Raw genomic sequence first — 15,650 nt, 5'->3', positions numbered from 1 at the left:
GTTGTTAAAAATGCGCATTTGTGTTTGTAATCTCCGAACCGGTGGGCCTCGCGGGCCCGGGTCGGCGCTACCGCGCGGTGGGGCCGTGTGGTGGGTGCGGGGCGGGGTTTCGAAGGGTCTGTCCAACGAGTTTGTCGTCTAGCGTTGTTGCTTGTTTTTCTGTTGGCATTTCCTGCCTGGTGTCTGAGGCGTCTTTGTTTTTGAGAGTGACGGCTGCTGAACATTTTTGTTTTTTACTTTCTTACTTGGTGGGGTGGGGCTTAGGTGATTTCCGTTCGCTTCTGCGACTGGGATGGGTGAACTATCGTCTTGTCTTGTTTTTATTCACGCGATTTTTTTTTTTACACTTTGTCCTCTTATTCAACTCTGCGGTGATCTTTATTTTCGTTGGCTGAGATTCACGTGCTTCTAGGTACTGCAATGAAAGGTTCAGTTGGACTTTTGGCTCTTCTTATCTTTGGCTCTCTGTTGAGTATATGTCACGGAGAAAGCCAGGCGGGTACGCTGAGAGATAACGTTGTACCAAATGAGATTCACCGTATTGTTGTTATTGGAGACGTCCATGGGGATGCTCACCATTTTCGACAGATTTTGACCATGGCGGGTCTCGTAAGCCAACCCACAAAAGAAAGCAAACACGTGGCATGGAAGCCGAAATGGGATGATAGAGAGATTGAATTACACTCGTTACATCACACAAGGCTACGAACAACTCTAATACAGCTGGGCGATTTGGTGGATCGTGGGGAGGAAGACTTGGAGGTGCTCGAGATAGCGTCTTCACTCTCGGATCAGGTCGATGCTAATCATACCAATGACAATATGGTTCTCCTCTTGGGCAATCACGAGTTGCTCAACCTTCAGGGACAGTTTTACTATGTTCACCCAGAGTCAATGGGAGGATTTTTGACGAAGACCCTGCGTAAGCGAGCATTTGAGCTGAATGGTATTTTTGGACGTTTTCTTCTTGACAGGTTTGAAGTTCTTCATCTTGATGCAGACACTGTCTTTGTTCATGCAGGGCTTAATGAGATGTTTGCTTTAATGGGAGTTGAAGCATTAAACAAAGAGGCAAAACAGGCTATCCGGGAGGGAAATCATCGACATCCTATTCTTGGAAGTTCTGGTCCGTTATGGACACGGCAAATGATAATGGAGGCTTCAAATGGACACTGTGAAAACATTAAAAAGATGCTTTTAGCTATTGGAGCTGAGCGAATTGTAGTGGGTCACACACCCCAGCGTTCTGGGCATGTGGAGACTTTTTGTGATGATAGTGTTATTGCAGCTGATGTTGGCCTAAGCAGGTGGATGTATGGCAATCTTGCTGCTCTCGAAATCATGGTAACATCTTATAAAACCGGTACTAACGTCTGGAAGGATGTCGTTTTGCGTGAGATAGTTACTTCTGATATCAGAAGAAACCAAACTCTCGATGAGAGTCTTAATGATTCATTAGTTCTTGAGGAGCTACAACATGCCGTAGAAGAGTTTCGTAGTTCACAGGTAAACGACGCAAGTGGGGATATTTTAGGTGATTTGTGATTGTGCGATCCTCATTTTTGCTTCATTTCTTCCAGTGTCTGATGTAGTCTGTGCTTTATGCTGTTACGTGACTAGAGGTTCTCACAACATTACCATGCTTTAGATGCTAATAATGTTCTTTCTTTCCTTCTTTTTTCTTTATGTGCTTCCTTTCAGGGTTACAAAGCACTGATTTGATCTGGGAATTATGCCGTCTGGAAGATCGCGCAGAAACAGGGCACCGCCACAGGAGCCGGGCAGGCCTCTGGTCAGTGTTTCTTCCGGTGGCTCTGCTTTTCACGTCGCACAGCTTCAACAGGTGTTGCAGGCTGGTGCTTACCAGAACAGTTTTGTCCAACCGGGTTTTCAGCCTGCTCCATTTTATTATACACCTGCACAAGTGTATTATCAGCCCACCTTTCAGCCTGTTGTTCAGGCACCTGCACCTGACCTTCGACAGACTCAGAGAGCCCCGGCCGGAAACAGAGGTCGCGCGGGCGGGGCACACCGCGGGAATAATTACGAGAATGCTCCGGTGCGGTTTCCACGTAACCAGGTTCCTATCAATTTTGAGAATGTGCCAAAGGCATCTGGCTCTAATGAAGAATCCCCTTGGACTAAAAAGAACCTTTACGCCATGGTGAAGGCTTTTGTGGATAATCCCGATGCCAGCGAAATGTCGTTTCCCCCAACACTGACGGCAGCGGAACGCCATATGGTGCACCAGGCTGCGCTGAATTTCAATTTACACCATCAGTCGTCGGGAAGTAAAACGGAACGCGTATTAACACTAAGAAAAATTGGGAGCATAACAGAACAAAGAGAACAACAAGAGGTGGCAGCTCTAGATGGAATTCGTGTGAAAACAATAGATGGGTATCAAGGGGCTCAAATGCTTCCTGATGATTACGTAAAGGAAAAAGTACATGAGATCAGGGGTTTAGTAAAACCTCTTCTTACGAAAATGTACAAACATTTGAAGGCGACAGTCACTAAGACATCAAGAACCCGCCATTTGGCTGTTGCGCAGCCGGGTCTGAACAGCGTGCCGAAGGGGAATGTTTCACCTCAAAGATACGAAGAATTGCAACAATTCCGCCACTCATTACCTTCGTACAGACGAAAAGATGAAATTGTTGCTGCTGTTAGAAATAACAATGTCGTTATTGTTAGTGGAGATACGGGATGTGGTAAAACAACTCAGATACCTCAATTGTTGTACGATGCCAATGTCTTTCCAAAAGATTTGGAGATAATTTGCACACAGCCTCGAAGAATAAGTGCACTCTCTGTCGCACATCGTGTTTCAGAGGAACGTGGTGAGGCCTGCGGTGATAGCTGCGGCTATGTTATCCGCTTCGACAATATGACAAGTTCAAATACCAAAATTGTTTACATGACAACCGGTATATTGCTGCGTCGTCTGCACACAGATCCACAGCTCACTGGTGTTTCATGTGTTTTCGTTGACGAGGTTCATGAAAGAGATGTAGAGACGGATTTCTGCCTATTGTTACTCCGTGACAGACTATTGGAACAACAGAGAAACAGTCAAACGTACAAAAATCATGTAAAAGTGGTAGTTATGTCTGCTACTGTACAGATAGAGAAAGTGACATCTTACTTCGGCAAGGTGAATGCCGGCAAAACACTACCTGTCATCAGCATACCAGGAACTTTGTTTCCCGTTGAAGAGCATTTTTTGGAAGATGCCTTGAAGTGGGTTAACATGCCGCCTTCCGCCGTTCCCGCTATGTCTTTGCTAGCTCCTGCCTCTGAAAAGAAGGGTGAAAAAACCAATGGGGATGCGGGGGATAAGTGGGCACTCTACGAACAAATAAAAGACCGTGTTTTTCAGGAAGTAGACCGTGACCCAGAAGCCCTTGTACCCTATGAACTTGTATTCAAGCTGATTGCATACATTCATGGACGTTCCAAGGACTTAACTGAGAGCATATTGGTTTTTCTTCCAGGATGGGCATCTATTAGCCGCGTCTCCAGTATGATTCAACGTTCTCCCATTGCTAGAGAATTATCTGTTCTACAGCTTCACTCAAGTTTAACAGCAGCAGAACAACAACGTGTCTTTTATCGTCCTCCCAAGCGGTATCGCAAAGTAGTGCTTTCAACTAACATTGCAGAGGCAAGTATTACAATTGATGATACTGTTTACGTCATTGACAGCTGTTTAACAAAGGGGACATCTTACGACCCCACTGGAAACACTTCTTCTTTGAAGGCCACCTACATTGGTAAGGCCAATGGTCTCCAGCGTCGTGGTAGGGCTGGACGTTGTAGGGCGGGTATGTGTGTTCACCTCCTTCCGAAGTCAGCGTACAATGCCTTACCTGACTTTCTTTTACCAGAAATCATGAGGACGCCTCTAGAGGAGGTTTGTTTGCAGGTGAAAGCCTTGAAGCCCGACGAAGCTTGTGCGAAGGTGCTGAGTCGTGCCCTTGACTCACCGCCTGAGAATTCAACAGAACATGCCGTTAGATTCTTGAGGGATATGGGTGCGCTTACGCATGAAAACGAGCAATTAACCAGTCTGGGCCGGGCACTTTCAAAGCTACCTATTCATCCACTCTTGGGAAAGATGCTGCTTGCAGCTGCGTGTTTGGGGGTACTGGAGCCTGTTGCAACAATTTCAGCATATCTTTCTGGAAAGTCTCCATTTATCAAGCCGCTGCCTCACCAAAAGAACGGATTACGGCAAGCAATGGATACTTTTGATGACGGTTCTTTATCAGACCACATATGCGCCATGAATCTCTTTAATGGGTGGAAGAAAGCCAATTGCTCTGAAGACTACGCTGTACAACATTTTGCAGATCACGCCACATTGCGCTCCATGGACCGCATTCGAAGACAGCTACTACGTCTCGTGGAGGGCTCTTCATTGCTACGAAGAATTAAGGATCCCATGCGGGTGGCTTCTCGACACTCCAACAATGTGGGGCTCATTCGTATGGTTGCTCTTTGGTCGCTGTATCCTCGAATTGCGTCCATAGAATATCGGGCGGCGCGCAACAGGAAAAGACCCGAGGTTTTCTGCTGGGACAACAAGAATGCACAGTTTACTATGGGGTCTGTTTTGGCAATGCGGAACAAGGACATTTTCGCTGACCGAGCGTTTGTTTTCTACAATGAGCGCATGCAACTTGAGGCGAACCTGACACTTTTTGATGCCACTTCGGTTACACCTGTGGAAACAGCCTTGTGTCTCCGCGAGCTCACAGTAAGGCCACTCTCTGAAGTACCACCTGCGTTCCTCAACGATGAAGAAAGCAAGATGGGGCCTGCGTTTCCGTTCACTTTAGAAACAGAAGAAGAAATGAAAACGCATGCAGCGCTTTTTTTTGATGGGGATAAGAAGATATACATCACCTCCATGCCTGTGGCGTTGGCAGTACGTGAGGTAAGAGAATGCATGGACTATTATCTCGCATTGGCCATTAAAGAGGTACGGGCTGATCTCTTCCCCGAGGAGTTGACACAGGCTCTCGCATACACCGTTGGGTATCCTCTAAAGGAGGGCACAGGTGCAGATGTGGGAAAAACTCCAGATAACACCACAATGGCATCTGGAGAGAATGCTCGAACCGAAATGTCCATTGCAAACCGCGGTGGCAGCTACTGGGCTGATGATTCTGTTGATGAGGAAGAAGCACCTGAGATAACCATGGATGATTTCGAAGATTTTCAACTGACAGAGGAGGAGATGAAACGTGCTGCTGCTGAACTTGGAGAATTGGCTCTTTTTAATCGCTACGGTGGGGCGCGTCTACTCGGAGCATTTCAGAAGGGTGAGGAACTCCGGCAGGGTCAACTTGACGGACAAAAATCAGAGAAAGATAATAACACGGACACAAACGAAGAGGAGGAGGACAGTAATGCTAAAGCTAATGATGTTGTTGATGATGATGATGATGACGACAGTGACGATGTTATTGTTGCCCAAGCGGGTGAGCTGGTTATTGATGAGGACAGGTGGTGATAAAGACCCAGGTAAATGCCACCACCTTTTGTGTTTACGTATGCGAGTGCTTGTTGCCCGTCTTTATTTCTACCATTGTTGCAGTTTGCAGTTTGTGTGTGTGTGTGCTTCTTCAGCTACCGCTCTATGCGCTTCCCAAATGACTGCTTATTCACCCTTTTTTTTGCTTCGGTTCCGCCGAAAAGTCACCAAGATGTCGCATAGAAGCCTTCGTGTGAGGCGCCTGACAATGATAGAGTCAGCGGAGGATGTTTCCCTCTGGTTGAAGCGCGCCCACGAGCAGTGGTGCACCAATGATCTTATTGCGATACGCATCAAGAATTCAAATGATATCGCGATCGGTTGTACCGTTCCCCTTCCGTTTGAGCATCATACTCGTAACGGGAACTGGTGGGGATTGAACTGGGATGCAGCTGGGGAAGCCACTTCGGTCGAAGATGGGGCGTGCAGTGGCCAAAGCTTTTCAGAAGGCGGCTTCACCTTTACAGTGTCAGAGGAACCGTCAACACTTTTGGCTGTGGACGCTATTACACTAACAGGAAAAGTTGTTGGAGTTGGCGTTTTGGATATCCAGTCAGCATTTGTAGAAGATAGAATGGTACAATGGTATCGTGTGTCGTTGGTGCCGAAATGTTGTGCAGTAGATGATGCAACCGTGCATGCGGTGCTAGAGGTTGAAGTTACCCACAACGAGATTGCCACCCGGGAGTCTGGCAAGAGTGAGTACTTATTACATGACATCCCCACTTCCATCCATTGCGATGTAGTGGATGTGTCTACAACGCAGTTCCTTTTTCCCACATGCTTTCTCACGGGGACTGGTGCCTTTGTGGTGTCGAACGTCCTCTGTGTGAAAAATATCACCACGGACATGGTCTCCGTGCAGTTAGCAGTGACAGGTAACAGCAGCTGCGTCCGTGTACAACCACCAGGGAAAGTAGTGCTCAAAGAAGGTGAAAAGGCCTACTTTGTTGCTACCTGGGATGTTTTCAAGAAGTTCGCTGCCTCCACGAAGGAAGGTGTGCCAATTGAGATGCATGTGATGCTAGTAGCAGGGGGGGAAGAACTGCGTCCGGTGGCGATTCAAATGTTTGGAGAGACGCCACGCGCATCTGCCACTAACGCGGCGTTTCATTATTGGGTTAACACCACAATGATCACCAACCGGCCGTGCGCAGCAGAAGAACTCACGTTGCTCAAGACAATGCTTCCTGTGTTTCAAGTAGGCAAGTCTGAGTGAGCTGTAGCCTGCTGACAATGCACGTACACACACACACACATATATATATATATACTTTTGAGGCTATGACTTCTTGTATTATGTCTGCCTCACGGCCGGCACAACCATTTTTTGCTCTCTTTTTCTCTTCACATATTCCCATGTTCTTTTTCACTCTTCCACATCTTCAGATTACAGTGGTGAAGAAAAAGATTTCGCCACTGGTTCTTGAGCCCTTCGTCAGCGCCACCCCCTGCTGCCATATAGTGTGTTGCAATTGAAGAACAGCAGAAGGGGTGACGCTCGAGGAAGATGAGCGCCGCAACCGTGACGAATATGTCATTCTGGGTGTACCCGGCCGAGCACGATGATGAAAGGTACAGGCTATATATTAACCGGCTTGTTTTCATTGACACAGCGGAGGAAACAGGACAGTGGCTAGCGCGTGCAAAGAAGCAGTGGGGATCTGATCAGCCTATTGGCGTGCGTGTGATGAATGAGGCGGAGCACCTAGGCACCACCACACTCAAGCCGATCGGAACCAATGGTGGGTGGACGGGCATCAGCTGGGGCGGTAGCAAGGACGGCAAGCATCACACGGCTGTCTTTGACATTCCCAACCATCAGGGACCGATGCTTCTGTTGGAGGTCGTGGGGGGAGATAACACACGAGCGTCATACGGGGTAGGAATGCTTAACAGTGCCGCGATGATGACAGAGCGGCGACAATATGCCAAGTACTGCGTACATTTGTTTCCGACACAGACTACAATCGACTCCGAGACGGTGTACGCCATGATCGAGGCGGAAATACGGAGCAGCACATGGGATGGGCACCCTGAGGATGGTTTCGCACCACTGGAGTACAACTTTGGATCGGTGCGTGCGTCGACACTTGACTTCTACTTCCCGTCGTTCATGCTCACTGGCGACGGGGATTATATCGTTTCCAACGTGATTTGTGCAATGAATATGACAGAGAACAGCGCCCTTGCTATGCAGTTAGTACCTGTACAGGATGCACGCGACTACATCTCAGTGGAACCGGCTCACGTTATTACGGTAAATCCCCAACAACGTGTGTATTTTAGCGCTACGTGGAACATGTCAGAGCGGGCATGCATGAAAAAATTGCAGGTGCAGCTCGTCGTTAACGGCTCACAGCCTCCCTCTGCACCTATCATGATAGTTGTACATAACTCCCCACCACAACCCAAAACAACAGACACGCCGTATCACTATTGGCTCAATTCAACGTGCGCCACAAACAGGCAATTCTCCTTTTCCCAGGAGTTCCCATTGGTGGTTGCCCTTTTACCTGTCTTCCGCTTCGTTGCGAATGGGCGTGCGGCTGGCCTAGGTTCGGAGGGCGTCATTGTCGCGCTTGACAAGGATAAGGGGGAGAATGTGCTGGTGCGTGCAGACGGCGTTCCCATTATCACTGCACTGAGCGCAGCGGCAGCAGCACCACCACCCGCGTCAGCGTCGTGGATGGACCCCAACCTTAAGAGCCTCGCCCTCGCGCAGTCCAGTAGTGGATCGCGGCAGCTCTCAGCTTCTGGCCGATGCTTCGCCTTCGACGGTCCTATTCTGAATCTCTCACAGAAGACGTGTCAATGCGTGATCAACCTCGGCACTATTCGCGGGTTGCCGATGGTGTACGAGGTGCTGACGGGCGTTTCACCGTCGTTTCAGGTGAGCATCACGCTGCTGGATCAGCAGGGCTGGCAGGTGGTGACAGGCGAGACAAAGCCCAGCTACCAGAGTGTCAGCGGTACCTTGCGGTGGGACGATCAGCTCGTACTGCGGAAGTGGCCTGGTGCCGGTGCCACGCAGTTTTTGCGACTTAATCTTACAGAGGTACGGCCGCATGACGGCGACGAGACGCCTATTGGCGCCGCGCTGCTGTCCCTCCACCACCTCGATCGTACACGCCCGCAGGTGGGTATCCAGCTTGCATTCCACGTATACGAGACGTACTCCTTGTATGATGCCATGTATACCTCGAGCCTCTTGATGACAGATGCGTACATCACATTTTCGGAGCTCCCTCTCGAAGTGTAGCAAAGAGGTTCATACCGCACTCAATCGCCTTATCTATCACTTACTGAATGACTCACTCCGTTTTTTTTTTTGCGAGCTAAAACGGCCGTGTGTTTGTATTGGTGTGTCTGTGTGTGTGTGTGTGTGTGTGTGTGTGCGTGCGATTTGCATGCGTTCATACGGGTGAATATTCACTCAGTTTGCCAGTCCGGGTGTTGATGCAGAGTGACCTGAATGCACGAACATGTAGGCGGGCACTTGCAGATGGTATATGTATTCACACTCTTCTTTCTTTCTTTCCTTCTTTCACCACCACCTGTAGTCAAAAGAGGTCCCAAATGGTGAACGCGAACTACATCCGCGCCGGCCGTCTGGTGCGCATCATCCGTGGCCCCCGTCAGGACCGCGTCGGCGTCATTGTTGACATCATCGACAGCAACCGCATCCTCGTGGAGAACCCGTCCGATGAGAAGATGTGGCGCCACGTGCAGAACCTGAAGAACGTCGAGCCGCTCAAGCTAAACGTGCCCATCAGCCGCAACTGCAGCAGCAAGGCGCTCAAGGAGAAGCTCGCGGAGAAGAAGACGCTCGAGAAGTACGCCGTCACGAAGGCCGCCACCCGCATCGCCGCGAAGAAGGCCCTCGCCACCTCCACCGACTTTGAGCGCTACCAGCTCCGCGTGGCGAAGCGCTCTCGCGCCTTCTGGACGCGCAAGATGTTCGACGAGAACGACAAGAAGAACCCCGTCTCGTGGCACAAGGTGGCGCTCAAGAAGCTGCTGAAGAACGCCAAGAAGATCGACAGCAAGCCGGCGGCCAAGAAGCGCATCGAGAAGGCTCGCGCTGCCCGCAAGGCGAAGGCACCCAAGGCGGCGAAGGCGTGAAGGTTCGGTTGTCGACCTGTCACTCTTTGACATGCATGATGAGTTTGTACTTGTTTTCATTTTTCTCAATTTATTCTCTCTCTACCTTGGTCTCACTGCAACCCCTCGCAGTGCCGGCTTATTGCACCTGTGGGCTGCCTTTAATGCCCACACAAAGATAACACATACACAATCAATCGTTTGGCCCTCTTTTTTCTTTCTTTTTTTTTTCTTTGTCTCTCTCTCTCTCCCTCCCTCCTTGCTTGGGGCTTCATGCCAAGTCTGGTGCTTCGGTGTCCCCGCGTAGTGGCAGATTTGCATGATACTAATCGGCCTCACTGGAGGCATCGCGTGTGGGAAATCCACCGTGTCGGCGCTTCTGGTGGACCGGTACCAACTCACCGTCATCGATGCGGACCAGGTGGTGCGGGAACTGCAGTGCCCAGGGAAACCGTGCACGCGCAAGATTGCGAAGCGGTGGCCCGAGTGCGTGGACACCGAAACAGGCGAGATTAACCGTACTGCCCTGGGTAAAATTATATTCTGCGATGCACAGGCACGCCGCGAGTTGACAAACATTATGAATCTCCCCATTTTTGTCGCCATCACGACGAAGTTGTTGCGGCTGTGGTGGCGAAGTATGTGGCGGCGAACACTAGAGGGCGAAGCACCGCCGCTTGTGGTGCTTGATGTGCCACTTCTGTACGAGTCGAATATATACACATGGTTTATTGACGCCGCAGTTGTAGTGGCGTGCGATGAGGCCCAGCAGATTGCTCGCCTTGAGAAGCGCAACGGCTTCACCCGGGAGCAGGCGGTGCAGCGGATACGCGCACAGATGCCGATTGCGGAAAAGTGCCGACGCGCTGATCGCGTTATCCGCAACAACGGCACCCTCGCCGAGTTGGAGTCGTCGGTGGACACCACGGTGATGTGGATGCGGCGGCAGCCGGGCTCCAGGCTTACCCGTCTTGTAGTTGCTACCGTGGTGGGTGGCGTGGGCTGTGCTGCAGGTGCCGTGTATCTGTTCCGTCTGTTGCTGTGATTGGGTGGGCTGCGGGGTTTGGTGGAGGGAACACAACAACGTGAACAAACCGCAACAAGGCAAAACTCTCGTGTAGACGGAAACACGTGCCGCGTTATACAGCGCGTCCTCCACTCACTTCCTGGTTATGCTTTGCATTCTTGATTCCGTTATTATTATTATTATTATTTCTTTCCCTTTGTTTGTGCTTCATTCTTTTTTTTTTGCCTTTCTTTTTCCTTGCTTCTCTTGCTGTGTATTTTCTATCGTGCAAGTGAGGTGTGTTGCTTCACTTAAATCAAGCACTTCAGCAAAACGCGAACGGCACAACTAATTATGACAGAGTGGCCCATCAACCGTGTTCGGCGGGAGTTCCTGCACTTCTTCGAGCAGCGGGGACACACGTTTGCCCCGTCCAGCCCGGTGGTGCCGCACAACGACCCCACGCTGCTCTTCATCAATGCTGGTATGAATCAATTCAAGAACCTCTTTCTCGGCACCGCAGACCCCAACACCGATTTTGGACGCCTCACGCGCGCGGTAAACTCGCAGCTCTGCATTCGTGCCGGCGGCAAGCACAACGACCTTGAGGACGTTGGCCGTGACACATACCACCACACCTTTTTCGAGATGCTTGGCTCCTGGTCGTTCGGCGATTACTTCAAACGCGACGCGATACGCTGGGCATGGGGACTGCTGACTGAGGTGTACAAGTTGCCCAAAGACCGCCTCTACGTGACATACTTCGGGGGCGACCCCACCAACGGCATCGCCGCTGACGAGGAGGCGAAGCAGTTGTGGTTGGAGCTTGTGCCAGCTGCGCAGGTCATACCCGGTAACACGAAGGACAACTTCTGGGAGATGGGCGACGTGGGACCATGTGGGCCTTGCTCGGAGGTGCACTACGACCGCATCGGCGGTCGAAACGCTGCTTCTTTGGTGAACAAGGATGACCCGATGGTCATTGAGATATGGAACCTTGTGTTCATGCAGTTTGAGCGCCGTGAGGGCGGCGTGCTGGTGCCGCTGCCAAAGGTGCACGTTGACACTGGCATGGGTCTTGAGCGGCTCGCCTCCATTCTACAGGGAGTGCACTCGAACTACGACACCGACGCGTGGATGCCGCTCTTTGACGCCATTCAGAGCGTGACAAAGTACCCGGAATCATACGCGGCAGTGCGTGACAACGCAGAGTGCGACGCGACAGTGGCCTACCGCGTGGTGGCAGACCACATCCGCTGCCTCACTGTCGCACTTGCTGACGGCGCAATGCCTGACTCCGTGGGCCGTGGCTTCGTTCTGCGTCGCATCATTCGCCGTGCGGTGCGCTACGGTGTGCAATTCCTCGGCGCTAAAGTGGGCTTCTTCAGCCAGCTCGTTGACGCTGTTGTGGCGTCGCTGGGACCTTTCTTCACGCACCTGCAGGAGCCACGCACCTTGCAGCGTATTAAGGCTGTGCTCGCCGACGAAGAGACGTCCTTTGCAAAGACATGGGAGACAGGACTGAAGCACTTCAACAAGGCCGTCTCGGAGGCAGTCAAGAACACCATTAGTGGTGAAAACGCTTTCATTCTGCACGACCGCTACGGCTTCCCTGTTGACCTCACATGCCTGCTGGCGGAGAAAGCGAAGATGCAGGTTGATATGGAAGGTTTCCATGCGACGATGAAGGCAAATCAGCTGAGCGGAGGCCGCGTGGCTGCCGCAAAGACGTTCCTCAACGTGCACCAGCTGGAGGAATTGAAGGCGAAGGGAATCGCTGCCACCGATGACACCGCCAAGTACACGTGGGAGAACCACACCGCAGAGGTGAAGGCGATCTTTGACAAGAAGCGCGGTGAGTTCGTAGACGTGCTGCTGCCTGGCCAGAGTGGTGAGGAGGACATCGGTATTGTGCTGGATGTCACGAACTTCTACGCAGAGTCTGGCGGACAGATTTACGACATGGGGCGTATCGTGGCAGCCTCCGACGCCATGTTTAACGTGAAAAGGGTTTACAATATCGGCGGCTACGTCGTGCACGTGGGTAACTTGATCGCAACGAAGGGTGCCGGTGTGCCCATCCCTGTCTCTGCAGCGGTGGAGCTGCAGGTTGACTACAAACGGCGTCTGCCCATTGCGGCGAACCACACCTCCACACACGTCCTTAACTGGTGCCTGCGCCGCGTGCTCGAGGAGGAGGCCTCAGACAACTACGTGGAGGTACAGCAAAAGGGTTCACTTGTCACGGATGAGATGCTGCGCTTTGACTTTAGCTACAATGGTAAGGTAAGCCAGGAGGACCTCATCAAGATTGAGGCAGCCCTCAACGAAAAAATCCAGCAGGCACCAGTGGTGTACCGCAAGGAGGTGCCGCTCGAGACGGCGAAGCGCATTAGCGGTCTGCGGCAGATGTTCGGCGAAAAATACCCGGACCCTGTGAGTGTCATTTCCGTCGGCGCACCCATTGAAGACCTTATTGCGAATCCCGAAAACACCAAGTGGCGTGCACACGCTATTGAGTTCTGCGGTGGCACGCACCTGTCGAACCTCAAGGAGGCAGAGACCGCCGTCATTCTCTCGGAGGAGGCGCTCATGAAGGGCGTGCGCCGCCTTGTCGTGGCGACGCGTGACGTTGCCCGTAAGGCACGCGCCGAAGGCGAGGCGCTGCAGCAGGAATACCGCACCATCGTCGATGGACCGGTCACAGAGGCGACTTCGAAGAGCCTTTCGGTGCTGAACAAGAAGGTTGGCGACAGCGCAATACCTCTGACGGCGAAGAACAAGCTGCGGGAGGAGATCGACGTGAGCATCAAATCGGCGCTTGCTACCCTCAAGGCGATGGCTGCGCAGACGAAGGAGAAGGCCACCGCCGCCGGTGGCGCAGCCGCCGAGGGGTACGATGCGGCAGCCAACCCGTTCCTCGTGCGGCGCCTTGACGATTTTGGTGCCGACCGCGAGGCTCTTCAGGCGTACGCCGACGGCTTCACCAGGGCCGTGCAGGGCGACGTTGGTGTCTTCCTTGTCGGCGCCGACGCAAGCAAGGCGCTGGCGCTGGCGGTACTACCGAAGGCATTCACCGCGAAGAAGCTGAGCGCGGTGGACTGGGCAAAGGCGGCGATCGGAAAGGGTGGCGGCAAGCCGCACGCTGCACAATCAGGCCTTGCTGCTGCCGACGTTGACGCAGCCATTGAGAAGGCGCTGGCGGAGACGGCGAAAATGAAGGGCGCGCTTTGATGCGCCGTTTCTCATCCTCCTTTTTTTCTTTGCTGTCCAAGGTGCACAGAACACCTAAACACTTTTTTTTTGAGTCAAAGAATTGAAAGCATTCATCGCGATAAGTCAGTGAGAAAGAGAACAACCAGTAGACGCCATCACCTTCTTTATCGCCTTGTGGATGAAGAGAGGGTCCGCTGGCTTGTTAGGTCCCTTAATAAGATTTACATATGTGCAGTGTTTTCGTATCTGTGTTGCGTAGAATGTGGTCGTGTCTATGCTGTTGGCCCCTCGAGTGCTGGCAAACGTTCTTTTTTCTTTCCTCTTCTCGGTGTAGGAGTGCTCTTGTGGAGCAGCGGGTGCACACCGACACACTTTTACAAGCCGCCCTCTGCCACGGGGCTTCAATGCCAACTGAAAGGGGTGATGCAGAGAAACCACCACCACAGGCCGCAACAGCAGAAGAGCAAGAAGTGGCTGATGTACCGGTGAAGCGTGACGAAAACGACATTAGCTTGCAGCTAAGCCCACAAAGACTCGTGCTGCGTCACCAACACGCCGTGGAAGCTGCTAATGCACTGAGAGAGGGGGAGTGCGTGGCCCGCCTCGACCTCATCCGGTCGTATCACAACGGATTTCTTGCCATTGTGCACCACTCGCTGTTCGCGCTGCATCAGGACGCGAATGCCCTCGCTGCGGTCCTGCAGATGCAGCAGCTTCTACCTACTGAGTTGCCGTGCAAGCTGAGGCCTATCGTCCACGGCCAACACGAGGGTGACGTTGCGGCGGACGAGATGGACTCTCTGGAGGCCACTGCGTTAGCTGCTGGTCATAAAGGCAGAAACAGGAACTGCGGCAGAAGCAGAAGGTGGGAGGGCGGCGACGACGCAAAGGTGCGGCATATCCGGCGCCTGCGTACCAACAACATGCGGCGCATGAACCAGGAGCTGCGCGATAAGCGGAGGCAAGTGACGACATTTGCTGTGCATGAGTTGCGCCGGGCAGCAGCAGCAGCGCGACGGCGCGAGGAGTCCCACAGCGCGACTAAGGTGTCCGGGCGTGAGCAGAAGTCCTCCACAATGCGGACAACATGGGGTCGGGAGCTGCTGGACCAACAGTGGGTGGAGATGCAAGAGGCACGGCAAAGGGCCGCTCGGGCCCACACCGCGCAGATGTTGGCGGAGCGAAGCCGACGTCAACAATCGCTGCTTCGGCTCGAGGTAGCGGTACGGGAGTCCCTGCAGAAGTGTCGTGCTGCGTTTGGCGAGGAAATAAAGAAACTGAATGATCTCGCGACGCACCTACATGATATGCATGACGACATGCACTTCGGTGATGCAAGTACGGTCTCGAAGGAGCTGTGGCGAAGTCTGGAGGAATATCCTGAGGAACGTATGATATTACAGAGGGCAGTCAAAGTGTTCTTGCGTGATGAACAGTGGCAACGACATCGAGACCCCGCTGCAACAGAACAGCCGCATTTGTTACGGCGCTCCCCTGCCTCACCGCCCCGAAGAAGCAGCAGCGGCATCAATGGAAAGAAGAAGGTGATCACGCCGATAGGTGAAGAGGCTTACGCGCGGCTGTGCGGTGCGATAGAGACCGTGACGCAGTTGGTGACTGCGGTATCTCCCGTGTCGCGTGCCTCCTCTAGTGAGAAGCCGGGGGTCGCCACGCGTCAGCTCCCGCAGTCTTGCATCTCTCCGATAATGTGGCGCTGATGCCACAGTACTTCCTTTCTGGTTTCTTCATTGAATGTAATATATATATATATATATATATATA

At 52.2% G+C, this 15,650-nt stretch overlaps 8 protein-coding genes across 8 annotated transcripts; all 8 read left to right on the top strand.

Annotated features, from left to right (window-relative positions):
* Positions 1–420: 420 nt before the first annotated feature.
* On the top strand, positions 421–1,545 carry DQ04_02061070 (serine/threonine protein phosphatase; the record flags this gene model as incomplete). Its single annotated transcript, XM_009311467.1, has 1 exon — positions 421–1,545. The coding sequence occupies one exon, from the start codon at positions 421–423 to the stop codon at positions 1,543–1,545; it is 1,125 nt and encodes a 374-aa protein (XP_009309742.1).
* Positions 1,546–1,732: 187 nt separating this feature from the next.
* On the top strand, positions 1,733–5,521 carry DQ04_02061060 (putative ATP-dependent DEAD/H RNA helicase; the record flags this gene model as incomplete). Its single annotated transcript, XM_009311466.1, has 1 exon — positions 1,733–5,521. The coding sequence occupies one exon, from the start codon at positions 1,733–1,735 to the stop codon at positions 5,519–5,521; it is 3,789 nt and encodes a 1,262-aa protein (XP_009309741.1).
* Positions 5,522–5,714: 193 nt separating this feature from the next.
* On the top strand, positions 5,715–6,761 carry DQ04_02061050 (hypothetical protein; the record flags this gene model as incomplete). Its single annotated transcript, XM_009311465.1, has 1 exon — positions 5,715–6,761. The coding sequence occupies one exon, from the start codon at positions 5,715–5,717 to the stop codon at positions 6,759–6,761; it is 1,047 nt and encodes a 348-aa protein (XP_009309740.1).
* A 291-nt stretch (positions 6,762–7,052) lies between these two features.
* Positions 7,053–8,804, top strand: DQ04_02061040 (hypothetical protein; the record flags this gene model as incomplete). The annotated part of the gene is made up of 1 exon (XM_009311464.1): positions 7,053–8,804. The coding sequence occupies one exon, from the start codon at positions 7,053–7,055 to the stop codon at positions 8,802–8,804; it is 1,752 nt and encodes a 583-aa protein (XP_009309739.1).
* A 317-nt stretch (positions 8,805–9,121) lies between these two features.
* DQ04_02061030 (putative 60S ribosomal protein L14) lies at positions 9,122–9,667 on the top strand (the record flags this gene model as incomplete). The annotated part of the gene is made up of 1 exon (XM_009311463.1): positions 9,122–9,667. One exon carries the CDS (start codon positions 9,122–9,124, stop codon positions 9,665–9,667), a length of 546 nt encoding a protein of 181 aa, XP_009309738.1.
* A 298-nt stretch (positions 9,668–9,965) lies between these two features.
* DQ04_02061020 (putative dephospho-CoA kinase) lies at positions 9,966–10,691 on the top strand (the record flags this gene model as incomplete). The annotated part of the gene is made up of 1 exon (XM_009311462.1): positions 9,966–10,691. One exon carries the CDS (start codon positions 9,966–9,968, stop codon positions 10,689–10,691), a length of 726 nt encoding a protein of 241 aa, XP_009309737.1.
* Positions 10,692–11,006: 315 nt separating this feature from the next.
* On the top strand, positions 11,007–13,886 carry DQ04_02061010 (putative alanyl-tRNA synthetase; the record flags this gene model as incomplete). The annotated part of the gene is made up of 1 exon (XM_009311461.1): positions 11,007–13,886. The coding sequence occupies one exon, from the start codon at positions 11,007–11,009 to the stop codon at positions 13,884–13,886; it is 2,880 nt and encodes a 959-aa protein (XP_009309736.1).
* A 386-nt stretch (positions 13,887–14,272) lies between these two features.
* DQ04_02061000 (hypothetical protein) lies at positions 14,273–15,586 on the top strand (the record flags this gene model as incomplete). The annotated part of the gene is made up of 1 exon (XM_009311460.1): positions 14,273–15,586. One exon carries the CDS (start codon positions 14,273–14,275, stop codon positions 15,584–15,586), a length of 1,314 nt encoding a protein of 437 aa, XP_009309735.1.
* Between the last annotated feature and the right edge of the window lie 64 nt (positions 15,587–15,650).

This window comes from Trypanosoma grayi (genome assembly GCF_000691245.1).
Source record: "Trypanosoma grayi strain ANR4 Tgr_206_V1, whole genome shotgun sequence".
NCBI classification, from domain to species: domain Eukaryota; phylum Euglenozoa; class Kinetoplastea; order Trypanosomatida; family Trypanosomatidae; genus Trypanosoma; species Trypanosoma grayi.
Note: the sequence above shows the minus strand (reverse complement) of the source record. Positions and strands in the feature narration are given on the sequence as shown.